General features: G+C 48.7%; 1 protein-coding gene across 1 annotated transcript; it reads right to left on the reverse strand.

Annotated features, from left to right (window-relative positions):
* Positions 1-20101: 20101 nt before the first annotated feature.
* LOC120662651 lies at positions 20102-22744 on the reverse strand. Its single transcript, XM_039941754.1, has 4 exons — positions 22095-22744; positions 21643-21969; positions 20972-21039; positions 20102-20266 (listed from the first exon to the last, which is right to left on the reverse strand). Exons 1-4 carry the CDS (start codon positions 22350-22352, stop codon positions 20110-20112), a joined length of 810 nt encoding a protein of 269 aa, XP_039797688.1. The 5' UTR covers positions 22353-22744; the 3' UTR covers positions 20102-20109.
* Between the last annotated feature and the right edge of the window lie 116 nt (positions 22745-22860).

Here is a 22860-nt window from a genome sequence, read left to right on the forward strand (position 1 = left end):
ACGACACATGTAAGCCCCGTCGGGCCACGCGCGTCAACTGTTTCCAGATTACCACGACATCTGAACTACGCCTGCTAAAACCCAGGTGATGGGCCCCTCGCAGTGAACTCCCGGAGAACCCGGAGGCGGCATCCTATCCAACACCCGCCAACTCCCACGCCCAGCGTAGCATGGCGGAATTCAAATCACCGCTGTAAGGTGGTACACAGCTTACCGGTTTCGACTACCTCCTACTTCCGGTATGTGGTTAGTACTGTTCAATCCTCGATCAGCACTGCCAACAACGGAACGGTCCTCAATCGACACAGGCGGAGCTTACTTTCCATCCATTCCATACCACAACCAACTCATTTCCGCCCGGTCTCCATTTCTCTTTACTCAACAATTAATTTCAAGCCAAAGCTAAGGGATCAAGATCCTAAACTCGCGAGTGACAGTAATCACTCGACTTCTACCGAAATCCTATTTAGCAAAGCATTTCTATCGACACCTGCATACTAGTATAGGCCCACGGTACCTAGGGAAACATGCATACTATGGTTCCATTCAACTCCTAGAACATAAATGCACAAAACTTAAATAAACATTAAATTATTAAAATAAGGTTATGCTCCGGGACTTGCCTTGCAGGTCAGCGGGGTTAACTAGGTCTCCGGGGGCGTGCTCAACGGCGTCCTCCTGCTGCGCTCCTGCTCGTGGCTCCTGGACCGGCTCAGCAACTAGCTCGTGGACAGCGTCGTTCGTGGCGTCTACACGAATAAAATATGTCATGCAACAGATAGGACACAGAGCAATGCATAAGTGCTTACGATGCGAAAACAAAGTTCAAACATTTAGCCTGAAGTGTTTCCAACGAAAACAACTACTAAAATGACTTAGGTTAGCATGGATTAACAGGAGTTTGCTTTGCATGCATGAAACAATTAACTAACCCTAGCAAGTAAACGAAGTATAAATAGATCTACCCAAAAGCGCATAGCAACATGCCATGAAACTTTTACAGTGGACTACACATGAAATGAGTAAGCCACTGCGAATTTTCCATAATTTTTAGAGTTATAGAACAAGTGGTACAAAATAGACTAGGTTAAACACAAAATGAATTTTCACCAGAGAAAAAGTGATAAAATGCATGCTTAAGCATTTTTCCTCAGAAGATCATGATTTTATAAACCTAACAAAATTTGTTTGGCATTTTTCGCATTTTTCTGTGATTTTCTACGCAATTATAAACTTTCAGCCGAAAATAGAATAATTAAACAAATTGAAAAACATAAAAGAGGGGGGCTGACAGCCGGGGCCCACCCGTCAGCGAGCCCGGCCCGCCCCCCTTCCTCTGCTCCCCGCGCTCCAGGCCGTGGTCGGCGGGGCGGCCAGACACCGCGGCGGCGGCGGCGGCCTGGCCCGCTCGCGGCTCGCCAGCTGCGCGGCCTGGCCCGACCGCGGCCCAGGCAGCCCGGCGGAGCCGGCGCCCGCGGCGGTGCGGAGGCAGGGCATGACGGCGCGTGGCCGTTCCGGCCCGGCCGGCGGCGGAGGCGGCGTCCAGGCGGCGGGGTAGTGACCTATGGGGGCCGGCGGCTGTGGGGCGCGCGGGATGCGGGGCGCGCGCGGGGCAGAGCGCAGGGGGCGCGTGAGGAAACAGGGCGGCGGCGCACACGGAGCAGGGCGGCGGCGTTCCGCCGGCGGCGGTGCAGGGCGGTCACGGGGTGGGGCGGCGCGAGGTCCAGGGAGGCCAAGCGGCCCAGGGGCGCGCGGTAGGGGCGAGGGGCGGCGCCCAGGGAGGTCCGGCGGCGTGCGCGCGGAGGCGGCGGCGCGTCCACGGTGGCGCGGCGGTGCTGCGGCGGCGATAGCGCCCGAATCGAAAGGGGAAACGGACGGGGAGCAAGAGGAGGTCGCGGGGAATCTCACCGGGGGCTCGTTTTGCGCGAAGGAAGGCCGGAGGAAGGTCGTCGGCGGAGAGGGGCGGAGCTCGGCCAGTGAAACTTCGACGTCGAGCTCTGCTCGCCTCCACTCGCTGCTCCGAGGAAGGAGAAGGGAGGAACGGGACGGGACAGGAACCTTCGAGGCGTTCGCGAGGATAAGGGCGCCGACGCCGAGGTCGGGCGCGATTGCCGACGCGTGGAGCGGCGCCGACGAGCACAGTCGCCGGTATGGCCGGCGAGCGTCACAGTGCCGAGCAGGAGATGCACTGTTTCTTCGTTTAAATGATTTTTGTCCGAGTTTGACCAGTTAAAACTCAAATTTTCATATAGAAACTTGAAATTTGGCCAAAATAAAAGTTGTAGAGGAAGAAAAGATCTACAACTTTCGTTTTGGGCGAAAATTGATTTGGAGCTCGGATCAAGGACAAAAACGAGATCGAACACAGCTAAGTAGATGTTTATTGCGCGAACGCGATTAGCGTTAACGACAAATTTGAGTCCCCGATTAGCGAGTTAACTCTTGATTAGCGAGATGATTAATACAGGGGTGTTACAATAGAGCGACTCGCGTATGGGATAGACTAAAGCCCACCTGTCATTGATACAAGACGGACTGACCAAAAAATTAGGTGGAAACCTTACTCGTTTTAGTAATATAAGTATAGATAAGAGGAGTAACTTGGAACTTTTTCCTTATGAGAACTCTATCCTCGTACTATCTATGTGTGTCTCATATTGTTATATGCAAATAATTTAACCTCCAGTCACCATTAGCAATTCCTTGCAGAGCTGGGATCACATCTCTTCGAGTTGGATGGGTGATTGAAACCATGAGGTTAATTGGACTAATTCACCAAAGATTCAACTTCTGACAAGCACGGTGATTCGGTGAATGCTCGTGTGGTACCTAGTTTCAAATTACCGAACTAAGCATAATTCAGCTAGTAAGGTAATTCCGAGTGAAACCTACTCGAACGATTTCAGTCCTCGACATGTCACGAGTGCTCGTATTTGATTGATTATATAATTAACCGACAGTATTTCTTACTGGTAGCCATCGTGTCCATCGACAGCAAGACATTTATGATGACTTTATCAATTTTAAGATATACCATCTCTCAGTGCTCATAGAAGTAAGGATGCGTGTCTCTATTTGTAAGAGTGACGAGTTTATGAGCATATACTTGCGTCCATACAATATTTTACAAGTACTAAACTAGCAACAGTTACCATATTACTCAAATCATAACATCGTTTAACACAAGAACTATCTTGCAAGCAAAAGGAACCAATAGGAACGATTCGCTAAGCTCCGCGGTCGCTTGTACATCTGGGGATGCATTTCTGGGCCTCTAGCTTAGCGCGCTTTTAATTCGTCAAGGCAAAGAAGCGCGCAGGAGTTGTTGAATAAGAACGCCCATCTATTTATTAATGGATCGGCTGGCGGTTAGGGATATGGCGCCCATACTATGCGTGCTGTCGATGGACACGATCAGTGGCGGACCCAGCTTTTTGTCAAGACTAGGGCTAAAATTCAACGGCCAAAACTAACCCATGCGCATCACATATAAAGTAACAGCTACAGTAAAAGGTCCAAATTGAGAGAGAAAACTTGAAATTAAAAGTTTGATACAATACCTAGCCAGGTAACCAAGATTTGGAGCGTTCATTCGGTCACATCTTCCATTTCCTCACCGCTATTGGCACCTCCTGCACATGGATAAGATGAAAGGTCTAAAGAGATAATAATAGAAGCAAAATGCAGCATCATTCTAAATACTATATTCCAACCAAGGACGATTTGTATACCATTTCTCATGAAAACTCCTATAGCGGCCACTTATTTTCCTTCTTGGATATGTATGACCAATTGGTTGGCATGGACCTAACAAAATATACTCCCTTTTGGCATCATCTCTAATGTTCGGATGCATTTCATCAATTGGTTTCCGAAGGCCAGGATCCACAATAATATCTTCATCAGGATCAAGCACATGATTCGAATCCTGATCTACAATCTCCTCCTCAATTCCTACTGTTCCTGCTCTAGATTAGGAGGCTCACTTGACTCCATAGCAATGGCAAGAGGATCAAATTGGACTTGTGCAGCACTTAATCTAGTCCCAGCTGTATTTTGTTCTGTACCTTGAGATGGAGGTGGAGGAGATTGATTTGTGTCTTGTTCAGGAGCTGAAGGTGGAGAACCATCACCCACTTCATTTGCATTCTGTTGTGTGGCAGGGGGGACACATGCAAAATAAGATTGCAAAGTCCTGCTCCTCTTCATTATGCAAACTATAACACCAATTTGCAATTGCTCATGTCAGTGCCAATAATATTCATATGCATTTGGGAATTGGAATTTCGGAGAGAAATTACCTCAATAATACTCGGCAGCAGTGCAGCCCGCAGCCCAGCAGCGGCAGGCGCGCAGCGCAGCGGGCCAGAGGCGGCCGGCTGTAAGGATCGATGGACCAAGAGGGGGGGTGAATTGGGCCTTTTTCAAATTCTAAAACAAAGTAAAGCAACCTTATCCTATGCAATGCTAGTAGGGCACCAATTCACCAACCGGATAACTAAGCTACTAACACAAGCTAAGAGAGCTAAAACAAAGTAAAGCCTAGCAAGATGAGCTAAGTTATGATCTCTAAGTCAAGCACATGAGTAAATTGCATGAAAGAAAATGCTTGAATAAAAGGAATGGACAAGAGACAACCGGATTTTTTCCCGTGGTATCGATGTGTTGGCACACACCCCTAATCCACGTTGTGACACTCACAAAGAGTATTGTCACCTCCCAAGTCACCGAGACGAGGGCGCTCACTAAGAGTCTCCGTTCACCATCCCGGCGTGGTGGAGATCAAGCCACGTACAATCTTCTTCTCCGGGCTCCCACAATCCTTGGCAAGCTCCGCGAGAAACACCTCGATCACCAAGATCGCCTAGGTGATGCCAATCACCAAGAGTAACAAGCTAAGGCCTTCACTTGAGCACGAACTGATCACCAAGAACGGATGCACACTAGCTTCTCTCTACTCAAGTCCTTAATCTTGCTTCTTGATTGATTGAATGCACAAGTATGTGAATGATGAAGCTCAAGGTGGCTCTTGACTATGGTATGAGTGTTTGGATGTTGCCTGGTGTCAAGAGTGGGCGAAATGACCCATTGGAGGGGTATATATAGGCAGCTCACACAAATAGAGCCGTTGGAGAAAAGCTGCCAGAAAACTGCGTAGCGCCGGTTAATCCGACGTACCCCCCATTGTCATCGTCGGTTTAACCGGTGAATGTAAACTGCCTCTTCTGAAAACTAGCCGTTACAACTGGGGCAGATTAACCGACGTAGCATCGGTTTAACCGGTGAGTGTAGTTGTCCACTGAACCACTGAAAAATCAAGTCTCTGGACAACTGCACCGACGTTAACTCAAACCTATCGTCGGTTTAACCGGTGAGTATAACTTTTAAATTCCTCTGAAAAACCATCTCACTGGTCAATTGCACCGACGTCTTGATTCAAACAACGTCGGTTAATCCGGTGAATAGAACTTGAATTTCCCTGGAAAAACCAACTCTGGACTAATGCACCGACGTTAAATTCAAACACGTCGGTTTAACCGGTGTATTGAATTTGTCCAGACTCTGTTGACTTTGTTTAACCGACGTATGGAAAATTGAGAGCGTCGGTTAAACCGGTGTATAGACTTTTTCTGATTTTGTCTTTTCTGATTTGAGTCTTGAATGAAATCCAAATATTCTTGAGATATAGTTTGAGAACCACTTATTTGAACTTCTAGAAACCTGAGTGACCATAGTGTGCATCCATTTTCAAATGACCATGTCCATGCTCAAGTTACTTAGCCTTAACCCCTCTTAATAGTGCGATCACTACAAAACTATAAAACCTATACTAACCTAAGTGTCCTTCTCAACCTTATGACACTTAGGACTAGAAAGATCCTTAGTCTTGACATAAAATTGAGTTGAATACCGAGATCGCCTTTTTGAATAATGAAATTGAGGGGCCTCTTTTGACATATGACCAAATGAGCGATAATGATCTATTAAGCTGCACAAACTCATTAGTCACAATAATGGTTGTCATTAATCACCGAAACATACCTTGACGGCCTAGATGCTTACAATCTCCCCCTTTTTGGTGATTGATGACAACATAAACATAAAAAACGAGAGAGCGAGAAAGATAAAGCAAGATAAACACAAGCAAACTCGAAAGCAGGACCAAAGAGCTCAACGGCTCAAACGAAATCCATAGATATGTCTCAAAGAACGGCATACTCAAGCGACAAATGTACATATCCATGAATTAACACCAAATGTGATACAAAGAATCAAAGTCCTGATAACTACGAGCTCTCTCTAGCACTACCCTCCCCCTAACTCTGGTGCTCCCCCCCCTAACACCTCTCCCCCTTTGGCATCAAAGCACCAAAAGGCGAGCTACGGGTCGTGCTGTCGTGGTACGGCGACGAAGCGGTCCGGGTCGTCGTCGTCGGACGGAGAACTCTCACCCTCGGTGACAGACGGAAGCTGCTGGTCTGGGTCTGAGCTCACTGGGGGGGTGACGGTCGTGGAGGCTCTCGTGCTGGCACTGCCTGGTAGAGGATCCGTAGAAGTCGTAACCGGGCCAGCGGAAGAAGTATCAATATCCGAAGAAGTGACCGCTGAAGCTGCCGGCTACGTCGACTGTGGAAGCAGGGACTCCTCTACTGCTCCTCCCCCTGAAGGTGCTGCCTGAAGTGAGGAAGGGAGGGCGACCGACTGAACCGCTGACGGTGAGTCCTGAAAGAGTGTGGTCGCTGGCAGTGGAGAGAACAGTGGACGACCGGCAGACCCAAGTAATGCGGACATCGAGAACGTGGTCTCTGGTGTCGCTGAGGTAGCTGGAGCTGCAGTAGGGGCTGGAGCTGGTGTAACGGCAAGCTGAGGTGCTCCAACACCCTGAAGGCCTGGCTGTCCTGGCTGCTGCGGGGCGAGTCCGGTGTGAGAGTAAAGCTGTGAGATCATCCCGAACATCGCCATCATGCCCTGCTGCATCTGCTGGAACTGAGCGTCTGTCCTCTGTGAAACTCTGTCAATGAGGCCGACAAAATGCTCCTCTGTCGCTGCACGCTCTCGGGCTGCCTCTCTCTGAATAGCAGCAATCTGAGCCTCATGGGCTCTCCTGGCCTCCTCCTGAGCAAGTCTGTCCTCCCTCTGCTGGGTCACGAGCTGCTGTAGTAGTGAAGTGAGCTCGGACGGCTGAGTCACCTGAGACTCAGAGACTGTAGCAGCTACTGGTGACTCTGGAGCTGGCTCTCTAGACCCCCCTGCCTCGTGGTCGTGACTAGCTGGGGCTGCTGCAGGGAAGTACTCTACGTCCTCGGAGGAGTCTGACTCAAGCTCAGACCAGTGTATCTCATCCTCTCCTCCGGGAAGCTGTGCCTCGGCGGCAAGCAGTGCCTCGTCCTCCTATGCTACACGGGCCTGTGCCTCTGGTGACAACTATGCCATGGCAGCTCTCTCTGCCTGTCTGCCCCTCCTCCGGTCCTGTGGAGCTGTCGGTCGGTAAACTGGGAACCGGGGAGCCTCGTCGTGACGGTAGGGAGCGCTGATGGGTGACTCTGCTGGCACAATCATAGAACATATATAGCTGATCCAGTGTGCAAAGGGAAACTGTCGCACCACACCCATCCCGTCTGTGATCACATCCTCTATCTCAGCCAGAATAAAGTCAACTATGTCAAACGGCTCGTGAGTGAGGATGTGTAGAAGCAGGAGCTGCTGCAGTCCTGTAAACCCCTCTGGGTAGCCACTCCTCGGTAGCAAAGTCCTCCGGAGTGCCATGTGTACTGCGTATGCCTCTGGGGTCAGCAGGCTGGGAACTCTGGCGTAGGTGGCAGGGAACGGCTGGCGGAAACACTGAGAGATCGCCTCATGAGAGGGTGCAATCCCGCCAATCATCGCTCTGCGCGGTGGATCTGCATCTCCGTAAACCATCTCGTGCAGGGAGACGTCAACTAAGTCAACTCCGAGAATCCCTGCTATCGTCGCTCTCGACAAACCAAAGACCTGGCCTCCATAAACAAAGTGTACTGCTCGACGCTCGGGAGCAATCCAGGCCGTGGCATAGAAGACTCTGACCCAGTCCTCAATATATCTGTTCTGCTCAATCTGGAGTAACCTGGGCAGGCCCCTGAAGTGAGCGAAGTGCTCTCTGACATCTGCTCCCCCTGCGGCTGTCCTCAGAGACACCCAGTCAAGCACTCTGTGCGGGAAGATCCTGTGACCCCGCCTCTGGTAGGTCTCGTAGAAACTGGCCTGCAGAAGCGTCCAGAACCTACGGTCGACTCGGCTGTCACGGGTCACGGGGAACCAGTCCTCCTCCTGAACACTCCACCTGAGCCTCTTGACCTTCGCCGCATTGGCCTTGGTCAAGTTCTGGAGCAGCACACCTGGCTCCAGACGCACAACAGTGTCCATACGGAACACTGCGCGCTCGGCCTCTAGGGCCTCGGCTCTACGAGCTGCTGCTGCTGCAGCTGTGGACCTGCGAGGCTCCTGTGGCTGGTGACCTCCTCGCGTCCTCAGTCCAGTGCGACGCTCGGTCGCTGGTGAAGTCTCTGCTGCTGGGGATGTCTGCCGAGTGCGGCCAGACCGTCGTAGAGTCGGTGACTCCTGTGTGCTCTGCCCCTGAGACTGCTCAGACTGCTCTGCCTCTGAATCTGAATCTGCACCTGTATCTGACTGATCTGACTCTGCTGCTGCTGCCGTCGCGGCTCTGGTGGCCCTGGCACCTCTCACTCTACCCATACCCCTGCCTCTGCCTCTGCCTCTGCCTCTGGGGTCCTCCCTGATCTGGAACGGACGAGCACGGCCTGATGCCTGCTCCTCGGCGGCCTTGGCCACCATCTCGGCCCTCTCGGCCTCCTTCTCTGCACGAGTCCGCTTGCGAGCGGGCTTCTCGACCACAACTTCTTTTCCCTTTCTCTTTTCGCGACCCATCTCGAACAAGCAAATTGTCGAGCACCTGGTGAGCGCTGATCGGGTGCTGCTGCGGCGTGGGACTGCGGCTGCGGCGTGGGGCTGCGGCTGCGGTGTGGAGGCGTGGAGCACGGCGGCGCTTGGCAAGGTTGAGCGGGCGGCACTTGGAGCACTGAGGCGAGCGCGGCTGGCGTGATGGCGGCGCGGGCGCGGGTGAGGAGCGGCAGCTACGCGCGTAGGCGGCGCAAGTGGTTGCGCGGGCGGCGCGGTGAGCGTGCAGGCGAGTGCGGGAGTGGTGGCGGCTGCGCAGGCAAACGGCGGCGCGAGGTTGAGGGCAAGCGGCGGCGCGGAGGGAAGGCGGCGGCGCGAGGGGAACGAGTCGGGCGGCGGCGGCGTGAAGAGAGAAGAGAAACAGGGGCCGGCAGCGCGGGCAAGAGACATATATGACAGGCGGGCCCACGATTTTTCTTAACGCCGGTCGATCCGACGCCTAGGTTTTGATCACCGGTTGATTGCGTCGGTGTAGTTCACCCGAGGCTTCTGCAGATCTGAAACTGAACGCCGGTTGAACAGATGATGCCAAAATGTACTCGTCGGTTGATTGATCAAAACACCGGTTGATTGCTAGGTCTGATTTGCATTTATTATCACCGGTTGATCCGATGCTCTGACTTTTGTATACGCCGGTTGAACGCCTGAAACTTGACTGAGCTGAGACAAACTTTAGTAACGCCGGTTAATCCGATGGGTATAGATCCTTTGAACGTCGGTTTAACCGGTGAAGCCAAAAACCCCACACTCTGCTCACTCTTCTATGCTAAGTCCAATAAACTTATAAAACTCAAAAGAACTCAAGTTAATGGACTTGCATAGGCGACTTTACCCCTCAAAATAAATAGGATAGCACACTTGCTTAAATAAATTTCTTTTTAAACACAAGGAAAAACCGCAAGAGAGACAAAACGCCAAATAAAATGTATGAGCCATGTCATAGGAATATTGAAGATAGAAAGCTTCAAACTCATCATGACATTGCTCACTAGGCAATAACGCACCTAACACTTTGCTCTTTTCACTTTTCATGAATTAAGATCTTGTATATGAAAACAAGTCTCATTTTCATCAAGTGATCTCCTTTGTGACCCTTACGCATGCAATGATAATACAAGCTACAACCACATGCGAAAGTATAGTAAACATGAAGTGCACATCTATATGACAAGAAATGCATAACAAGAAATTAAGATCTACTTGTCAAGTTTGAACCCACGGGAAGCTTCTTCATGATGAGCCTTTCTACAAGCCTAGAGGAAAACAAGTGGACCACCACCTCTAGCTAAACCCTTGCTCATCACTATCTTACCATGGTTAAACAAGTGTCCTATATGTATGCATTTTTCTATATGACATGGCAACTTACATGACGTTTGCCGCATCTAACACATTAAGCTCATTCCTTAGCCTAACAAAGGTACTCTCGTCTAAAGGTTTTGTGAATATATCCGCCAATTGCTCCTCGGATCTCACACCTTGAAGGGAAATGTCCCCCTTGGCTTCGTGATCACGCAAGAAGTGATGGCGAATATCAATGTGCTTTGTGCGAGAGTGTTGAACCGGATTCTTGGCAATTTTTACGGCACTTTCATTGTCACAAAGGAGTGGGATCCTATCTAGTTTCACACCAAAGTCCAAAAGGGTTTGCTTCATATATAGGATTTGGGCACAACATGCACCGGCTGCTATATATTCCGCTTCCGCGGTGGACAAAGCCACGGAATTTTGCTTCTTACTTGACCAAGAAACTAGAGAACGCCCAAGCAAGTGGCAACCCCCGGAGGTACTCTTGCGATCCACACGGCTTCCGGCAAAATCCGAATCCGAGTATCCCAAGAGATCTAAACTAGCGCCTTTGGGGTACCACAAGCCTATGCTAGGAGTGTGCTTGAGATACCGAAGGATCCTATTCACAGCCGAAAGGTGTGACTCCTTTGGGTTAGCTTGAAAGCGAGCACACAAGCACACACTAAACATTATATCGGGCCTAGATGCGGTAAGGTAAAGCAAAGACCCTATCATAGAACGATAGAGGGATTGATCAACCGGTTTACCGTCCACATCCAAGTCGAGATGCCCATTGGTTGCCATGGGTGTCTTGATTGGCTTGCACTCATCCATCTTGAACTTCTTCAAGATATCTTTAGTATACTTTTCTTGATGGATGAATGTTCCTTCCTTCATTTGTTTGACTTGAAAACCAAGGAAGAAGGTCAATTCGCCAATCATGGACATCTCGAATTTCCTAGACATCATGATAGCAAACTCATGGCTTAGTAAATCATTAGTTGAGCCAAAGATAATATCGTCAACATAAATTTGACAAATGAAAAGATCCCCGTTGACGTCTTTTGTGAACAACGTGGTGTCCACCCTCCCGATCTTGAAGCCTTGCATGATTAGGAAGTCACGAAGCCTCTCATACCAAGCCCTTGGAGCTTGTTTGAGCCCATAGAGTGCCTTGTGCAACCTATAAACATGGTTAGGATTCCTCGGATCTTCAAACCCGGGAGGTTGCTCAACATAAACAAGTTCGTTAATAACGCCATTTAAGAATGCACTTTTCACATCCATTTGATACAACTTAATGTTATGATGTGAAGAGTAAGCAAGAAGGATACGGATAGCTTCAAGTCTTGCGACCGGAGCAAAAGTTTCACCAAAATCCAAACCTTCGACTTGAGAAAACCCTTTTGCCACAAGTCTTGCTTTGTTGCGTATCACCACCCCATATTCATCTTGCTTGTTTCGAAAGACCCACTTGGTGCCGATGATGTTCTTGTCTTTCGAAGGAGCTTCGAGGACCCAAACTTCATTGCGGGTGAAGTTGTTCAACTCATCTTGCATGGCCATCACCCAATCCGAGTCCTCAAGTGCTTCCTCTATGCTAGTGGGTTCAATACAAGAAACAAACGAGTGATATTCGCAAAATGAAGCATGTTTAGAGCGAGTTCTTACTCCTTTTGATGGACTACCAATGATTTGACCAATTGGATGATCCTTGGAGATGCGACCATGCTTCACTAGCGGTACTTGCGTGGATGCTTGTTGGGGTGGATCATGTGTGACTTGTGCTTGTGGTGGAACACTTTGCTCTTCTTATTCTTGAACTCGGGGTGTTGGCGTTGCCACATCTTCTTGAGGTTGTGTATCATCTTTTTCTTGATCTTCATCCATTTGGGGCGCCGTGGAGGTGCTTGGTGTAGATGAGGAAGATCCTCCCCCTTGATCATTGCCTTCATGCACCTCTTCCGGCTTGATGTCCCCAATGGACATCTTCTTCAAAGCTTCATCAATCTCCTCATCACCTACATTTTCATAGCCAACAACCTCCTCTTGGGAGCCATTAGATTCATCAAACTCCACATCACATGTTTCTTCAACTAACCCGGAGGTTTGATTGAATACTCTATATGCTTTGGAGTTTGATGCATAACCAAGAAAGAAACCTTCATCACATCTACTTTCAAACTTACCGAGCCTTTTCTTCTTGTAGATGAAGCATTTGCAACCAAAGACTCGAAAGTATGATATATTTGGTTTCTTCCCGGTGATGAGCTCATATGGAGTTTTCTTGAGGAGTCGGTGAGGATACACTCGGTTGGATGCATGACACGCCGTGTTGATTGCTTCCGCCCAAAATTTCTCGGACGTGCCATAATCATCCAACATTGCTCTAGCTAGGGTGATGAGAGTCTTGTTCTTTCTTTCCACCACTCCATTTTGTTGAGGCGTGTAGGTAGCAGAAAACTCATGCTTGATGCCCTCTTCATCGCACCATTCTTCAATCTTCATGTTCTTGAACTCGGTGCCGTTGTCACTCCGGATCTTCACAATTGGGGAGTTGTACTCCCTTTGAGCTCTTCTTGCAAATGTCTTGAAGAGTTCCGGAGTTTCACCCTTATCGCCTAGAAACATAACCCAAGTGTAACGTGAAAAATCATCAACGATTACTAGGCAATAGAGGTTACCACCAATGCTCTTGTATGTAGTTGGACCAAAGAGATCCATGTGTAGTAGCTCGAGCGGCTTGGAGGTAGACAACATCGTCTTGATGGGATGATGTGTTGCAACTTGCTTCCCGGCTTGACATGCTTTACATAGCTTGTTCTTGTCAAAGGTGACGTCCTTCAAGCCGGTGATCATCCCTCTCTTGTGGGCTTTCTTGAGGTTGCTCATGCCAATATGAGCAATTCTTCTATGCCAAAGCCACCCAAGAGAAGACTTGGTGAAGAGGCATGTCATGGTGCTTGTTTGCTTTGAAGAGAAATCCACTAAATAGATGTTGCCATGCCTAAACCCCGTGAATACCATTGACTTGTCTTCTTCAAGAGTTACTACAACACCATTCTTGTCAAAGGTACACGTTAGTCCAAGATCACACAATTGAGCAATAGAAATGAGATTAAAACTAAGTGCTTCTACAAACAAGACATTAGAAATAGATAAATCTTTAGAGATTGCTATTCTACCCAAACCTAAAACCTTTCCCCTTGAGTTATCACCATAGGTGACATGTTCATGATCGCCGGGGTCTTCAAGGGAGGTGAACATGCTATCATTGCCGGTCATATGTTGAGAGCAACCGCTATCTAGTACCCAATGTTTTCCGCCGGCTTTGTAGTTCACCTACACACATGAGAATTCACTTTTGAGTTTTAGGAACCCAAACAAGCTTTGGGCCTTGCACATGTGTGACAAGAGCTTTTGGGACCCAAAGTTGCTTGGGGAGCTTTTTCTTTGACTCCTTAGTGAGTTTGCCAATGAATTTGGCATTCACCTTGCCCTTCACTTTACTCAAGAGAAAATGGTTATTTTGAAACATTGAAGAGTAATTCTTGGGTAATTTAGGAAGAGGACGTGATGGTAAAGTGCACTCCCTAGTGTGGTGCCCGGTGACTTGGCAATGTTGGCAATATGAACCAACTTCCTTGATGAAGCTTATCTTGATCTTCGGAGATGGAGTAGTGCCTTGATTTGGCTCCGGAAATGAACCAAGACCTCTCTTGCCATAGTCACGTGCATTGTTGAAGAGAATTTCCTTGTGGATGTATTCTCCTCTTGAGAGCTTCTCCACACTACTCTTGAGGCTTGCAACTTGATCCATCAATTCCTTTTCCCTAGAAGGTGCAAGCTTGGGCAAAGAATTAGTAGCATTTGCATTAATGAGTAGGTCATCACATGAAGTAGAAGCATTGACCTTCTCAATAGTTTCATGAGCAAAGTTTTCAAGACTTGGGTCAATTGCTTCATAGGCAAATTCAAGTTCTTGATACTTATGAGCCAACTCCCTATGCTCTTGTTTAAGCTTTTTGTGGCTCTCTTCAACTTGCTTAGCAAGTACAAGTGACTCATTGTGCTTTTTGAGCAAGTCATTGTACTTGCCAAGCAAATCGGAGTGGGCAAGCTCTAACTTTGCACGAGTGCTCTCAAGAATCTTGACTTTGCCCTTTTCCCTCTTGATGACGGATGTATACTCATTAATGAGGTTAGCAAACTCATTAGGGTCAAGCTCATCATCACTATCATCTTCACTCTCACATACCTTAGAGTTACCTTTGGCCATGAGGCACATTGGAGGTGGAGGTAGTGATGGTTCTTCATTTGTGAGGGCGATGGTGACTATGTCTTCTTCATCACTTGAATCTTCGCTTGATGAGACATCGGTCACCCACTCTTGTTTTTCCACCAAGAAGCTTCTCTTGGTGTGCCCTTTCTTCTTTGGGAAGAGCTTGGTCTTCTTGTCATGGCTCTTTTTCTTCCCAAGTCTCTTGTTTTTGTTCTTCCTTTCTTCTTCTTCATCATCGCTTGAATCATGGCGATGCTTGCTCTTGTGATCCTTGTTTCTTTTGTCCGGCTTGGGGCAATTTGGACGGATGTGACCTTTTTCTCCACAATTGTAGCAAATTTTGTTCTTGACATCCATTGGCCGGAACATTCCCTTCTTAGAGTCAAAGTTGAACCCCTTCTTGTTGATCTTGTCATTCAAGCGGGTGAACTTTCTCATCATAAGAGCAAGCTCTCCATCATCTTCAACATCGGATGAGCTTTCATGATGATCATCTTCTTCATTGCTTGAGCTTGAATCTTGCTTGATCATCTTGAGCTTGCGGGCTTTGTTTGCCTTGGTCTTTAGAGCAATTGATTTGCTTGAAGTTGGCTCTTCGGACATACCAAGGATACTCATCTCATGAGCGCGAATTTCGCCCACAAGTTCTCCTACTTCCATTGTGTCAAGATTCTCCTTTTGAAGCATAGCATTGATGATGTTATACTTGGGCTTCGGGAGGAGCATGAGAATCTTGCGATTGATGGAGGCACTGTCAATTTTGGATATTTCAAGTGCATTAATGTCCTTGACAATGACATTCAAGCGAGAGTACATATCATTGCAATTTTCATGAGCTAGCATTTTAAAAGAATCATACTTAGCTCTAAACAAGTGATATTTTTGTTCACGGACTTTTGTGGAGCCTTCATGAATTTCAATTAGTTCTTTCCATATATCACTTGCTAAGTCCATGCCATTAACTCTAGCAAAGACTTCCTCACTAATGGCTTCGAAAATTGCATTTCTAGCCTTAGCATTCCATTTTAATTGTTCGGTGGTGGGAGTTCCGGTGAACCCGGTCTTAGTTGCCAACCATACTTCGGGGGCAATCGCATCAAGGTATGCGGCCATGCGAACTTTCCAATAGGCAAAGTTCTTGCCCTCGAAGTGAGGCGGCGAACCACCCATCTTGGCCATAGCTCTAGGCGGTGAAGCCTAATGATCCAAATGAGCAACGAGGCTCTGATACCAATTGTAAGGATCGATGGACCAAGAGGGGGGGTGAATTGGGCCTAATTCAAAATCTAAAACAAAGTAAAGCAATCTTATCCTATGCAATGCTAGTAGGGCACCAATTCACCAACCGGATAACTAAGCTACTAACACAAGCTAAGAGAGCTAAAACAAAGTAAAGCCTAGCAAGGTAGAGCTAAGTTATGATCTCTAAGTCAAGCACAAGAGTAAATTGCATGAAAGAAAATGCTTGAATAAAAGGAATGGACAAGAGACAACCGGATTTTTTCCCGTGGTATCGATGTGTTGGCACACACCCCTAATCCACGTTGTGACACTCACAAAGAGTATTGTCACCTCCCAAGTCACCGAGACGAGGGCGCTCACTAAGAGTCTCCGTTCACCATCCCGGCGTGGTGGAGATCAAGCCACGTACAATCTTCTTCTCCGGGCTCCCACAATCCTTGGCAAGCTCCGCGAGAAACACCTCGATCACCAAGATCACCTAGGTGATGCCAATCACCAAGAGTAACAAGCTAAGGCCTTCACTTGAGCACGAACTGATCACCAAGAACGGATGCACACTAGCTTCTCTCTACTCAAGTCCTTAATCTTGCTTCTTGATTGATTGAATGCACAAGTATGTGAATGATGAAGCTCAAGGTGGCTCTTGACTATGGTATGAGTGTTTGGATGTTGCCTGGTGTCAAGAGTGGGCGAAATGACCCATTGGAGGGGTATATATAGGCAGCTCACACAAATAGAGCCGTTGGAGAAAAGCTGCCAGAAAACTGCGTAGCGCCGGTTAATCCGACGTACCCCCCATTGTCATCGTCGGTTTAACCGGTGAATGTAAACTGCCTCTTCTGAAAACTAGCCGTTACAACTGGGGCAGATTAACCGACGTAGCATCGGTTTAACCGGTGAGTGTAGTTGTCCACTGAACCACTGAAAAATCAAGTCTCTGGACAACTGCACCGACGTTAACTCAAACCTATCGTCGGTTTAACCGGTGAGTATAACTTTTAAATTCCTCTGAAAAACCATCTCACTGGTCAATTGCACCGACGTCTTGATTCAAACAACGTCGGTTAATCCGGTGAATAGAACTTGAATTTCCCTGGAAAAACCAACTCTGGACTAATGCACCGACGTTAAATTCAAACACGTCGGTTTAACCGGTGTATTGAATTTGTCCAGACTCTGCTGACTTCGTTTAACCGACGTATGGAAAATTGAGAGCGTCGGTTAAACCGGTGTATAGACTTTTTCTGATTTTGTCTTTTCTGATTTGAGTCTTGAATGAAATCCAAATATTCTTGAGATATAGTTTGAGAACCACTTATTTGAACTTCTAGAAACCTGAGTGACCATAGTGTGCATCCATTTTCAAATGACCATGTCCATGCTCAAGTTACTTAGCCTTAACCCCTCTTAATAGTGCGATCACTACAAAACTATAAAACCTATACTAACCTAAGTGTCCTTCTCAACCTTATGACACTTAGGACTAGAAAGATCCTTAGTCTTGACATAAAATTGAGTTGAATACCGAGATCGCCTTTTTGAATAATGAAATTGAGGGGCCTCTTTTGACATATGACCAAATGAGCGATAATGATCTATTAAGCTGCACAAACTCATTAGTCACAATAATGGTTGTCATTAATCACCGAAACATACCTTGAGGGCCTAGATGCTTACACCGGCGAGGCGGCGACCAACAGTGGCTGCTGCCCGGGGCCCGCGGGGGACGACGCCGACGGCCGACGGGGGAGGCGCAACGCCGATGGGGGACGACGGGTCGACGGCGACGCGTCCGTGCGAGGGTGCGAGATCCAGGCGACTAGGCGAGGCAGCGACACAGCACGAGCCTGCGACTAGCGATTGCGGCGGCGGCGCGCATCTTCTAGCCGTGCGCCCGTGCTTGACCTGCCCTGCTGAGTGCTGACCTGCTTGTTTTGTTGGGCTATTGGGCCACAGATTGAGGGGGGGTTGCAAATTTTTTTGGCCCACTACTAGGGCCATGGCCCTAATGGCCTGGGTCGCAGGCCCGCCCCTGAACACGATGGCTACCAGTAAGTAATACTGCCGGTTAATTATATAATCAATCAAATACGAGCACGCGTGACATGTCGAGCTGAAATCGTCCGAGTAGGTTTCACTCGGAATTACCTTACTAGCTGAATTATGCTCAGTTCGGTAATTTGAAACTAGGTACCACACGAGCATTCACCGAATCACCGTGCTTGTCAGAAGTTGAGTCTTTTGGTGAATTAGTCCAATTAACCTCACATCGTCGCTCTCATCTCACTCACGCCTCTCTCTCTTTCTCTCGGCGACTGCGGAGGCGGGGAGAGAAACTCGTGCTCCAGCCGGCGAGACCGCCGTTCCTCCTCGCCTCTGATGGCCTGGTTGGCCTCGGATGTGAGGGGAACGTGTGGTTCTCTGCCCGGCTGTGTAGATTAGGTCCCTCTAGATGTAGGGTTTGGTGTCCCGGCGGTGCTTGCAAGGTGGAGGCGGCGCGGCCACAGTGGAATAAGGTCCTCCAGGCTCTCTTCCACCTCGTCGTCACTTGCTCCGGTGTCGGCGACAAGCCTGTGGGGTGGGAGCTCTTCAGATCTGGAGACCGAGTTGGAGCTTCAGATCTTGACGGCTCCTGTACAGGAGTTCCAACTGGAGCCCGTACTTGTTCGGTGCTCCAACCAGGTTTGGCGCAGAGTGCAGGTTGTTGGCTTTGTGGATGTGTGGTGGGTGGATTTGCTCTTCTTCCTCGTTGGCTTCCGGCGACGAGAGCGGATCCAGAGCCAGGGAGGCATGGGGTGTGGCCCCAGCCGATGTTGCTCCATGGTGTTTCAATTCCCATCTTGCGGGTTGGGTTTTTTTGCGGCTCGTTTTAAAGCCTGTGTGCGATGGTGTCTCTCCTGGCTTCAGCTTCCTGTCATCCTCCCTTTGCTCCGGTGTTGGCCTCGGCGACGGCGGAGTTGAGCGGACTGCAGTAACCTCGGCGAACATGGAGGATCCAAAATACCTGACTGTAATTTCTTCTTTTATTAGAGTCTTCTATGTAAAGTTGGTTGGACACCTGTCCACTCTGTATCCTTTTAGGAGGTGCCTGTCCTTCTATGTGTACGTTGTCCCGGTTTATTAATACACGTACTTTTCAGTCAAAAAAAATTACTCGCGCGCCATCCTGCATGCTCGGAAAAAGTTTTTTATTTGCCGGGGCCCGCACTCGGTCAACAGAATCTTGCCTGGGCGCTGAAATTTTTTTTTTTTGAGAACTTGGGCGCTGAAATTGTGCCTGGGCGGGGTAACTGTGCATGGGCGGGTACCTAACATTCTTGCCCTGTTCCCATTGTTTTTTTTTTGAAAAGTTGGCGAGACAAGGCCGTGTTTGGTTGGGGCTGAAAAAGTTTCGCGAAAACTTTTTTACCTTTGATTACTAATTTAGAGTATTAAATAAAATCAAATTACAAAACCACCTGCAGGACCCTTGATAAATTCGCGAGATCAATCTAATAAAGTCTTTGACCGCACAATTAAAAAATAGTTATTGTAGTATCACTGTAGCAAATTATGAATTTATTACCGTCATTAAATTTGTCTCGAAAAATTACACCCATTCGTAAAAAGGTTTTGCAAATAAACTTCGTTTTAAAAAAAAATCGTGGTACTAACCAAACGCGGCACAAATTTTCTGGGCGGGGTAACTGTGCCTGCATGATTGCATCTCGCTTTCCCCTTTCCCCTTTCTCCTTTCCTCCCCGGCCGCTGTTCTTGCCCCGGCGGCGGCACCTGTTTCTTGCGCCGGCTGGTGCCTTCCTTCTCCCCTCTCCTTTCTTCCTCCTCCCTCCCGACGGTCCTTCTCCCCTCCCCTTTCTTCCTCCTCGCTCCCGTTGGGCCATTCCCGATGGTCGCGCCCTCCGCATTGCCGATGACCCAGGCCGCCGGCGATGGTCAGCCCACCGTTGGGCCATTCCCGATGGTCGCGCCCTCCGCATTCCCACCGTTGACAAGAGATGTATATTGCTCGATAAGCACCCGCGGCCGCTTATGCAAGGGTGTGTTTAGATCTTTGAAAAGATGGGAGAAAAAGTCACATCGGACACTGTAGCACAATGTAGCATTTTTTGTTTGTTTGTGGTAAATATTGTCCTACCATGATCTAACTAGGCTCAAAAGATTCGTCTCGCAACGCACATCAAAACTATGCAATTAGTTTTTTTATTTACCTACATTTAGTACTCTATGCATGGATTATTTGCTATATTTAATATTTCGATGTGATGGAGATGTGATGAAAAATTTGAATTTTGGGGGTTTTGGGGGCATCTAAACACACCCCAAGTGGTTTTTTCACTCTGCTAGAGGCCCGCCTCAGCCGTCGCCGTCGTCGCACGCGGCTGCTGCTGCTGCACCAGGAACTCCCTGAGGCAGCGGTTGAAGGCGCGGGGCCGCTCCAGCATGACCAGGTGCCCCGCCTCGCTGACGCTTCGCAGCGCCGCTTTCTCGCCCGGCTGCCTGCGTGTACGTTTCGCATTCATGCACCGACGACTGACAGGCATGGTTAACCTAACCGGTGGGAACCGGTCCGGTTTGACCGGTTACCGGTCAAACCGGTCCGGTCCGGTTCCGGTTCCGGCCGGTACCCAACCGGCCAAAATTTAAATTTTAAATTTGAATTCAAAAAATGAAAAATTCTCAAAAAATTCCTAAAAATACTTCAAGGTGTGATGAATCTAATGGTGTCAAATTTTCTCAAAAATTCATTCATTTAGTATAGTTTGTGGGAATTTAAAGTTAAATCAAAAAAGAAAAAGAAAAAAAATGGGCCGGCCCATGAAGGCCCACCGATCAAACCGGTCAAACCGGCCGGTAAACCGGTCAAACCGGTCGGTAAACCGGTAAAACCGGCCGGTAAACCGGTTGCACGGGAGCTTTTGAATTTCAAACCGGTCAAACCGACCGGTAAACCGGTAAAACCGGCCGGTAAACCGGTCAAACCGGCCGGTAAACCGGTCGGAACCGGTTGCACGGGAAAATTTGAATTTATTTGAATTTGGATTTGAATTCAACCGGTTTCCACCGGTAACCGGTCAAACCGGTCCGGTAAACCGGAACCGGAGCCCGGCGGTTACCGGAAACCGGTTGGGAAATAAAACCCTGCTGACAGGTGAGTGAAACAGTGAAAGCTTGCTGGCCAAGTGGCCAGGTACGTGCACTCACTCTTTGAGCTGGCTCGCGAGCTCCACGGTGAAGATGCTGTCATTCTCGCCCCAGAGCAGAAGTATGTCCTGCATACGATTTCAAACATCAATTTGAAGTCCAGGAGCTTCGTAACAAGAATCCAATGCAGTCGGTCTTACGACGCGAGACAAGGAATTGAGAGAGAATACTCTCCTAACACTACTAGAAAACAAGCCTTAGGTCCACCCCAAAAGTACCGGTATAGAGATGAACCGGTACCAATGCTCCATACCGGTACTTTTGGGGTGAATGAAATTTATGAATGAGCCTTAGGTACCGGTTGTATCAATCGGTACCTAAGACTCTTCATAGGTACCGGATGGTAATTTTTATATTAGTACTGGGTGGTACCACCAACCGGTACCTATAGACGAGCCTTAGGTACCGCTTGGTACCAACCGGTACCTTAGAAGCCTTAGGTACCGGGTGGTACCACCAACCGGTACCTTAGGCTCATCTATTAGTTACTTTAAAAGAAAAATATCTCCTTCTCGATTAGAACAATTGTGTAGCTGAGATGGTAAAGGAGCAACGCGCGAGGCTAGAGGTCGCGAGTTCAAGTCCCAACCAAAGAGAATATTTTGCGTGAATTTTGAAGACTTAGACACCGATTGTTTTACCCGGTACCAAAGGCTAACCATGTGAATTTAGGTCAAAATGAGGAGCAGCTCGGCGAACGACGCGGCGCCGAGCCTCCGCAGCATGCGCTCGCTGGTGGAGCGGGTCATGTCCACCAGCGTGCCCGTGGCGACGACCGATGCGACCAGGACCGGGTGCGCCTCCGCCATCCGGAACGCCACGAAGCCGCCGTAGCTGAACCCGACCACCGCACACCGCTCCACGCCGAGCCTCCGCAGCGCCGCCGCCACGCACTCCGCCTGGAACGCCGGGGACCAGCCGCCCGCCGGCGACGCCAAGCCACCGAAGAAGAGAAGGTCCCGGACGTACACGTCGTAGTGCTTGGCGAGGGCTCCGACCTAGAGCAGTGTGCACGGAGCACGCCGTCCATTAGATACAGATCAGCAGCACAACACTTTGTAGTGAAGAACAATGCAGCTTAAGAAGAGATCAATTGATCAAGGTCATGTGTTATGTGTACAACCTGCAGCGCCCATGTGAAGATGCCGTCGCCCGCGAAGCCGTGCAGGAGCACGACGGCGAGCCTGCTGCTGTCTCGCTTTGCTTCCGTCTTCCTCCTCTCCGCCGCGGTCTCGGTGGAGGCCGGCAGCTTGTCCTTGGGCACCCAGAAGTTCATTACCGTGCCGGCATCGTCGACGTCGACGGCGCGCAGCTGCAGCCCTGCCTTCTTCGCCAGCCGGTGCACCAGCTGCTGCTTGGCTACTTGCACCCAGTTCACCATTCTCACCAGCTCGTAACTTCACACTGGTTCGATGCTTTGGGATCGCTCTCTGATCTGATGCTTCATGATTCATGAACGCACTTGTTCCTCGTTGTCGTTGTTCTAGATGCTGTTCTAGTTTATAAACACCACCTCATGCCCATACTCATTTATGCACCGAGCTTATATCCATTAAAGCTATTTTGAGCTGTGCCGTTAGATCTAGCAGGATATACTTACTTTATATGAAAATATGTTAGTTTTATCCCAAGTAAAATGCTGACCGAATTTATAATGTATTTTTCCTATGAACTTAGTCAAAGTTAAAGGAGTTTGACTAAACAAAACTAAAACAGCTTACATTTTAGATCGGATAGAGTACATTTCTAGGGTGTAAATGTGATAGCAGTGAAAGTGTGCTTTTGAGAGAATAGAAATGCCCATATCAATGGGAAGTGCCAGATTCCGCGGTGCCAACTACAGTCTTCACACTGTGCTCCGAGATCCTGATAATGGAGAACATGAACCT

The sequence above is a fragment of the Panicum virgatum genome, chromosome 2N (assembly GCF_016808335.1).
Source record: "Panicum virgatum strain AP13 chromosome 2N, P.virgatum_v5, whole genome shotgun sequence".
Taxonomy (NCBI): domain Eukaryota; kingdom Viridiplantae; phylum Streptophyta; class Magnoliopsida; order Poales; family Poaceae; genus Panicum; species Panicum virgatum.